This window comes from Blennius ocellaris (genome assembly GCF_963422515.1).
Source record: "Blennius ocellaris genome assembly, chromosome: 3".
NCBI lineage: Eukaryota > Metazoa > Chordata > Actinopteri > Blenniiformes > Blenniidae > Blennius > Blennius ocellaris.
Window position 1 is genome coordinate 1431533 of NC_137652.1, and position 8431 is coordinate 1439963.

At 46.8% G+C, this 8431-nt stretch overlaps 1 protein-coding gene across 1 annotated transcript in view; it reads right to left on the reverse strand.

Annotated features, from left to right (window-relative positions):
- The window catches only part of vwa10.2 (von Willebrand factor A domain containing 10, tandem duplicate 2), a gene marked incomplete at both ends in the record, with an annotated part of 8737 nt that extends 884 nt beyond the window's left edge, over positions 1–7853 (reverse strand). Inside the window, 16 exons of the mRNA XM_080520828.1 lie at positions 1–53; positions 605–769; positions 868–977; positions 1620–1712; positions 1829–1981; positions 2057–2192; positions 2275–2478; positions 2769–2885; positions 3005–3117; positions 3212–3381; positions 3917–4103; positions 4198–4326; positions 5299–5392; positions 5506–5591; positions 7230–7431; positions 7653–7853. The exon at positions 1–53 is cut by the window's left edge and continues 271 nt beyond it. Coding sequence (XP_080376954.1) covers positions 1–53; positions 605–769; positions 868–977; positions 1620–1712; positions 1829–1981; positions 2057–2192; positions 2275–2478; positions 2769–2885; positions 3005–3117; positions 3212–3381; positions 3917–4103; positions 4198–4326; positions 5299–5392; positions 5506–5591; positions 7230–7431; positions 7653–7853 — 2213 coding nt within the window. The remainder of the gene's footprint in view (positions 54–604; positions 770–867; positions 978–1619; positions 1713–1828; positions 1982–2056; positions 2193–2274; positions 2479–2768; positions 2886–3004; positions 3118–3211; positions 3382–3916; positions 4104–4197; positions 4327–5298; positions 5393–5505; positions 5592–7229; positions 7432–7652) is intronic.
- Positions 7854–8431: the final 578 nt, after the last annotated feature.

Genomic DNA, 8431 nt, shown 5'->3' on the forward strand with positions numbered 1-8431 from the left:
AAGGGGATGGAGACGGTGGCGCCTGGTTCCACGCTGGTGGTGTTGCTTTGGGCCTGGAGCAGCGAAGGAAACATACAAAAACAACTGTATTAACCATTCATTGGGTTCGGGTGAGTCCTTCATATCTGAACACGTCAAGCATACCAACATCATTAACAAAGACTCATCAGTCACAACATAGGGTTTTTCAAATAACATGAAAATGTTGGACTTGATTACTCAAAGATCTATCCAACAAGAAAAGCATCACATGGCATTTAAGTTTTATTTTTTTTGGCATTTTTTTGCTATATTTTCAGGAACAAGTGTATTCTTGGGCAGTTTCACAGTTTTAAATAGATTTTGTATAAGATTGGTGGCCTGAAGTAGGAATTTCTACCAATTTTAAGAAAATCACTTCAGTTAAAACATCAGAATTTGCTTTTGTTTTCCTGATGTGCAATATGTTAATAATTAATGTATTCAGAAACAAAAATAGACTTGAAGTTCAATAACCATATATGCTCGTAAACAGGAGATACATGCCAACATGTCATTTGTAATATTAAAAAATCCTGAAGCACTTCAGCTCAACAAAGCAGAAGCCCACAGTTTTCTTTCTTACCGTGATGGAGATGCTGGAGGTTTTGATTTGTGTGGAGGCCTGTCTCTGGAAGACGCCCGGCGAGGATCTGGAGGCCGAGCTGCTGTCCTCTCCTTTCAGCAGAAGCACAAAGTTTCCTGCCGGCACTTCAGTGAATGTCACTAGGAAATGACCACTTCCCATCGACTGTGCAGGAAAACAAATAATAACAACAACACGTGTCAGCCGATGATTCACCAACATCAGGCGTGCCTTCCACACATGTCAGGGATGTTTTAACATGCCTGCAATGATCCGTTGACCTGCGTTGGTCCTGAGCTGTCAAACAGAGTGACCTCTGTCACACTTATGGTGTCACTTCCTGTCACGGTGATCAGGATGCTGGCGTTACCACCTGGAACCAGAAAGTCACACTGCTGACTCATCATATTTAACAAAGCTGGTAATGTGACGTGTGTGGACAGCTGCAGGTGGGTTTGACCGTCTGCACAGTTCTGTCTCCCTCTGGTGGTCTTTATCTCTAAAGACCACCAACAAAGTGCTTTAACGCACCAAAAGACAATAAAAACCCATGGAGCCATAGTTCCTTCATGCTGCAATTTGTTTGTATTTTACCAGCGTGTGTAATTTGTTGGGAGCTGGAGACAACTTAGGAAATACTGTATTGTTAAAACTTTACAAGTGTTTCCTGTCACTGACAGGAAAGATTTTGTGTGTGCAGCTGTGTTGTGTATAAGAAGGAGTGGTTAGTACCTGTTTGTTCAAGGATCGACAGCAACCTGAAGAAAATAGACCTAGAACCCCTAGAACCTGGTAACACTTCTAATACCTGAGCCGAGTCGCTTCCCTCAGTTTAATCTACACAAATACTGAATACTGCTGGAAGCTCTAATGGAGCGCACCATTTCAGTTGAGCTCCATCACAAAGACCTCAGAGTTGCTTATTTATTAATGTGGCATTGAGAGTATGAGACAAAAGAGCAGAACCACCTTCACATTAGAAGAAGAAAAATATTAAAAAAAGATGTGAAAGGACCTGAGAGAGGACGTCCCTCCTTTAGACTGAAGTCCCCGTGGGCTCCATCGTATGAATCCACAAGGTGAAAAATGAAGCTTACTGAACTCTGACCTGATGCACACAGACACACAAAAATAGATTGTTTACGGACACTGGCAACATGCAGCAAAACGAGCACAAGAAGTAAACGTTGAGTCCCAGAGGCAGACACTGAACACGTCCCGGACCTGTGACCTTCACAGAGTAGGGCTGGTCAGAGTTCACGCTGATGCTCCACAATCCTGTTTGATTGTCGGCGTTGAGGCTTAAACGACGCAGATTTCCTGCAGTGGTCATTGATCCCAGAGGACCGCTGGACTCACTGGAACTCTGAGACGCACCTGACAAAGAGGACACGTCACCGTTAACCACGAACACTGGGAAGATGTTGAATGGGCGATGAAGAGAAACGCCACCTGTGGAGCTGGTGAGCGTGAAGGAGAGGGAGGGGCCTCCTGTGATGTACGCAGTTAAGTTCCTCAACGAACCGTCCACGGTAAACGTAAAGTTGTCGGTCCTTCCAGGATTCGCCACCACCTGAAACAGTGTCACCTGAAAGAGGAAGAAGGAACCCTTGACAGCGACTCACAGTCTCGTCTTCAGCCTGACAGGACTGTCCGGGTCTTTGTCTCACCACGGCGCTGGCCGAAGAGTCCTCGATGACACTGGTTGCCGCAGAGAGGTCGGACTTGGTGACCTCGATGGCCTGACCCCCAGAGGCTTGAGCCAGGTCACGGTACAGCTGAGCGTCTGCTTGGCTCAGTGCGCGTGGAATCAGACCCTGAGAGCCTCTGCGGCGGCGGCGACTGGCCAGGACGTCCGTCAGCATGAAGGTTACCTGAAACACCAAGCAGCGGCCACAAGAGAGGAACACGCTTGGTAATGAGGTGGTCTACTGTGGTCGTATACACCCCCCCTTTCCTCTCCTCCATCCCCCCAATCTATCTCTCGGTCTATCCTATCCCTCCACCCCACAGTCATACATACATCTGCTGCTCATGTCTCTTGTCTCTGTTGACTGAAAGGACTGTGTTGTATTTGGTGCTACATAAATAAAGTTCAATTGAACTGAATTCGTGAGGTGAACCAATGCTGAAAAAGCGACGGCTGTTAAAATGTGACTCGTACCACAGACTTGGAGCTTTCTATCAGGGCGGTGATGGTGCTCTTCAGATCGGCGTCTTTCGCCGGAGCGTCGGTGAAGACAAAGATGTCAGAGGAGGGCGGAGCAGCCGTCAGGGCGAGCTGTTAGCCACAAACAAAACATGGTCGGCTACATCATCCTCTGAGTACAAAAGGGTTAATAAGAGCATTTTCTTTGACAACAATGTTTTAGTAGAAGACAAGTTGACTGAACGGTTGACCTGCAGTCCAGACAAGCACAGCTCTGGGACGTCTCCACCTCCGCTGGCAGACAGCTTGTTGATACTGTCTTTGAACACATCGGCATCCGTTGTCACCATCAGAGGTCCAAAACCTAGATAGAGACCGTATTCTCTTATATCTCTTATATCTTTCAATAAGTTCATCTTTGTTTGCTGTTGTTAAGAACAATCGTTCATGTCGCCGACCTGGGTCGTTGAACGGTACCAGTATGTAGGCGGAGGGTTCTTGTGGGGTTCCTCTCTTGCTGTCAATTATCTGAAAGGAAACCCGCTTTGCTTCAGCGATGTCGTCGCTCATACTGCCTGTGGTGTCGATGACAAAACACAACACAGACGACTGGGAGAGGCCCATCAATCTGCAGAGAGACAACAGAAAACAACAACAACATAATTACACTCTTATGTCATTGGTCGCTCTTATCTGGGAACTTCTGTTGAGCATTATTTTTAACATCAACACAGCTTTTTTTCTTCTTTTTTTTTTTTTTTAGCAAATCAGTCCTCAGAAGACATTAAACTAATGGTTTGATTTCTTTTTTTGTTTGTCAGCCACATTGAGTTATTAATGGTTCTTTTCTTTTTGATATTTACTCAGATTATATGGTCAGTTGTTTCCAAAGCTTTTCTTCTACATTCACCTTTCTCAGATTTATGCCATCAACTTCCTCTGTCATCTCCAGCAGCTTCTGCTCTCTGTCGATCCATGATGTCTTGTTTCATATTTTTACTTTCATTTTATTGACAAGCAACCTTGTAAACCACTGGTGGGAAGGTGTGCGCTCTACCGGGTGCTCCTTCAAGTTATCTATTGACATATGAAGGGCTTTGAGAGGACGGTTGTCGTCGCTGCTTTGTGAATACATTTCAGCGAAACCAAAAGTCAACCCGTACCGCAGGAAGTTGACGTTTCCAACAGCTGCTCTGACGTCCTCCAGCAGCTCCATCGTGGCGTTTACAGCCACGTTCGCTGCTTGGTGGTGGAGCGAGCCGTGACTGGACCCAACCGTGTCCTTGCTGATGCCCCCCACTGGATCCCTCCTGCTTGTTCGGTCAAAATATCCACCATGGCTGCATTTACCTGAAAGAGGAAGGACGCTTTGTTTTTTTAAATCCATGCTCTTGCTTAGACATGTTTGCAAAATAAGAGCAGAATTCACATTTCTCTCGGTTACCTGCAGGTTTTGCTCCGGAGAAGATGTTGAAGTAGCCTGATGTGATGAGGCCTTGCTGCAGCAGGTCAGGCAGCAGGTTGTCGGCGCAGTCGTTGTCTGTACAGTTTCTACACGTTGGTGTCGTCGGTCCTGAAGAGAAGGAAAAAATGAACACGCAAAAGCATCAGAACATGTTCCATGTCTGAATGTATTCCTTCAAATTGGTACCATTGTTTAAACAGGATTTCTGCAAAGGCAAGTTATTCAACATGATTTTTACCTGAAGGATGATGGAAAATAGTTTACCTTGTTCAATACAACTACTTCAGAGCTACTTTAGCTTGTTTTGTCGAGAAAATATGTTTGTATTGTTGAAAAATAGGTCCATATTTTCCTTTTTCTAACTTGTGGAGAAACTGCCAATAAAATAGGCATTAAGTTACTTATTTGCTTGACAAAGTAAAACAAAAACTGCAGGTGACTTTCATGTTAATCAAATTAGTTAAATGAGTTAAAAAAAACACATAAAAACTGTAAATCTAACAAAAACCTAACACATATGTTAAGTGTGGCTGTTAGAGTCAAATAAATATCATCGCCAGATAAAGTTTCTTTCTCAGCCTGAACTTGAAAAAAAAAAAATCATTTGTTGATTTTGGCTGATATACCAGCTTTCCAAGAGGACATCAGGATTATTGTGCTGATTTTCTTATGAGTTTAGTTTTACATTCAAAATGTTACACATTGCAGATTTACAGCAGAGAGAGTTTCGCAGTCAGGTTTGGTGATTCCAGAGTTACTGAATTCTGTTGCCAAATAAAATGTGATCAGGTCATTTTACTATGCATTATGCTTCAAACTGAATTACAACTACCTCATGAATAACGATGGTAGATTGTGTGTGAAGAACAACCTGCACTGAGAGAGTAGTCATACCTGTATTTGTCCCTGGACTGATAGATGTTGGAAATATTTCACAACAATGTACTTTTGAACCAGTGGACTTGGAAACAATGCATAGCAGTAGGGGAGTTTGTTAAGTGACAAGTGACAGGTAGGAATGCATGTGACGTGTTTTCCTGCTGAAGCGTGTCCATACAGTGTGTCCAGGCAGTCGCTCACCTGCCAGGTTCTCAAGAGGCTGGTCCGGCTGGATCAGAGCGCCGTATGGATCCTGCTTGTTCAGCTCCACCCAGTTGCTGTGGCTGTAGAAGTCCTGAGCACACGGAATGTACTGAGTGAGTCACTACGCCACACTGGAGATGGGCTCTGACGAGGCTCTGCTCCACGCCGACGCCCTCCTGGGAGGTGAGAGACGACCAGCCTCACCTGCAGGGTGTGACAGACTCGTCCCAGAGTCCACCGCCCCGCCACAAAGTTCTCCAGCTTCACACTCGACTTCAGCGCCGACACGCCTGATCGGAAAACACAGTCATGTACAAGCAGCCTCAAGTAGCTGAGTTACCGACGCTCCTCCTCTGTGTGGATGGGGGTCTGCCTACGCAGCTGTGAGCATTTTCTAGGTGGTCAGGAACATCCATCCATCCATCCATTGGCTACCGCTTTATCCGGGGCCGGGTCGCGGAGGCAGCAGTCTGAGCAGAGTTGCCCAGACTTCCCTCGCCCCAGACACTTCCTCCAGCTCCTCCGGTGGCACCCCAAGGCGTTCCCAGGCCAGCCGAGAGACATAGTCTCTCCAGCGTGTCCTAGGTCTGCCCCGAGGCCTCCTACCGGAGGGACATGCCCGAAACACCTCCCTCGGGAGGCGTCCGGGGGGCATCCGAAATAGATGCCCGAGCCACCTCAGCTGGCTCCTCTCGATGTGGAGGAGCAGCGGCTCTACTCCGAGCTCCTCCCTGGTGACTGAGCTCCTCCCCCTATCTCTAAGGGTACGCCCAGCCACCCTACGGAGGAAGCTCATTTCAGCCGCTTGTATCCGGGATCTCGTTCTTTCGATCATGACCCATAGTTCATGACCATAGGTGAGGGTAGGAACGAAGGTCGACCGGTAAATCGAGAGCTTCGCTTTTTGGCTCAGCTCCTTCTTCACCACGACGGACCGATACAACGTCCGCATAACTGCAGACGCTGCACCGATCCGCCTGTCGATCTCACGCTCCATCTTTCCCCCACTCGTGAACAAGACCCCAAGATACTTAAACTCCTCCACTTGGGACAAGGGCACTCCACCGACCTGGAGGGGGCAAGCCACCTTTTTCCGGTCGAGAACCATGGCCTCGGATTTAGAGGTGCTGATCCTCATCCCAGCTGCTTCACACTCGGCTGCGAACCACGTCAGTGCACGCTGGAGATCCAGGCTTGATGGGGCCAACAGAACCACATCATCCGCAAATAGCAGAGATGAGATTCTGTGGTCCCCAAGCCGGACCCCCTCCGGCCCCCGGCTGTGCCTAGAAATTTTGTCCATATATATGATGAACAGAACCGGTGATAAAGGACACCCCTGCCGGAGGCCAACGTGCACAGGGAACAGGTCCGACTTACTGCCGGCTAGGTCAGGAACATGTTGGAGGTTAATTCAATGTTGGAGGTTAATTCAATGTTGGAGGTTAATTCAATGTTGGAGGTTAATTCAATGTTTGAGGTTAATTCAATGTTGGAGGTATCTTTAAAGTTGCTCCGAGGCGTTAGTGTTGAAAATGTTCCTCACCATTCGTTCTAAATCTACTGGACTTGGCTGCAGCGTCTCGCCACCCTAAGCTGGATGATGGATGGACGGTGTCTCGTTCTGCACGTTAATGTGATCAGAGGTCGGGATTCATAGAAGAGTATGAATGTATGTGGGCTCCAGTGAATACCTGTGAGGGACACTTCACGAACCCCCCCCTGAAATCCAACGCAACCCAGAATATATTGTGCTAGACAAGTTGAAACGCCCCCATTTGTTTAAAAAAAGTCATTTAAAATGTTAAAGTCATCAGGTTTAAAAACTGTACTTTTCACCAAGTCAGTCAATGTTTCTGGAACGCTATCCGAGATAAACTTCAATTGCTGAATGAATTTGTTTCTTGGTTGTGTTGTCTGAGGAGTACCGGCTGTGATGAGATCTCGTCCTCCCTCGAAACTCTCATCATCGAAATGGTGCTCCTCGCTCAGCGCGAAAACCACGTCCACAATGGCGTTGCTGAAGTACATGGTGGCGATGGAGGTTTGAAAAATGACGGTGGAGAGGAGAGTGGAGGAATCGTCTGAACAGGCCTTTTGCACCTCGTCCGCCGACAAGCCGTTATCAATCTGACGACAAAGGAAATCAACAATAAGTCTGTGTCGGTACAAGGCTGGTTTGGTACACGGGGCACTATGAAGAACAGCAGGGGGCCCTCCTGTTCCTGCAGGGACACATTCCTGCTGGTCTGTTATCAGAACAATGAGAAGAGATTCTGGACTGACCAGGTATTTTAATATCACACTGTTGGCTCAGCCTTTTGGTTCACTGCGGCTTCATTCCAACTCACAGTCAGGGTGAAATCCCGGCCCTCAGATTCTGCGATGTCCCTGCAGACTTCTGCAGTTTTTCTGAGGATCGCCATGCGTGTGATGTCACGGTGGGTGGTGGAATTCCCGTCCAATACGAAGAGTGGCTGAAAACTCTGCACGAGACCCGGGAGACAGGAGGCCGCCACCAACAGGAGCTGCACCGTGTGTCTGGAGTCCATGACGGACAGTTGAGCTGAAATGGAGGGGAAAAAAAAACAAAAAAAGTCAGAAGGCTGATGTTCAAAGTTCAATCAGTGTTTTTGCATTTGATTGGTCATAGCTGAGGACAAGCTGTGGTCTGCAGGGACGAAAACAAGCTGAGTTGACGGGTTGAAAAGGTCCTGAAGATCAAACAGGCTGAATCAGCTCAAACTAAACAACTCAAACAACTTTAAAATGGTCAAAATCTGCTAGATCAGCCAAAAACAACTCAAAAGGTCAAACCACTAAAAACGACTGCTGAACATGAAACAGTTTAAAATGCAACAAAACTCATTCTCTGAATTGTATTTATGAAGGATGAGGGATACTTCATGTGCTTCGCAGACACACTTCCGCCACAGGATTAAATTACAGTAGAAGAAGTAGACTTCTCCTCTGTGACCCCAGCAGGGGGTCCTGCAGTGGAGAACCCAACATCCAACTCTTGTTTAGAATAAGATTTTCCCTCTTTTGAAGTCTGACACTGAAGCGAATTGACATCTCGGAGTTAAATCTTGTGTTTCCAGTGTGGAGGTGCAGCTTTATGCTTTTTATG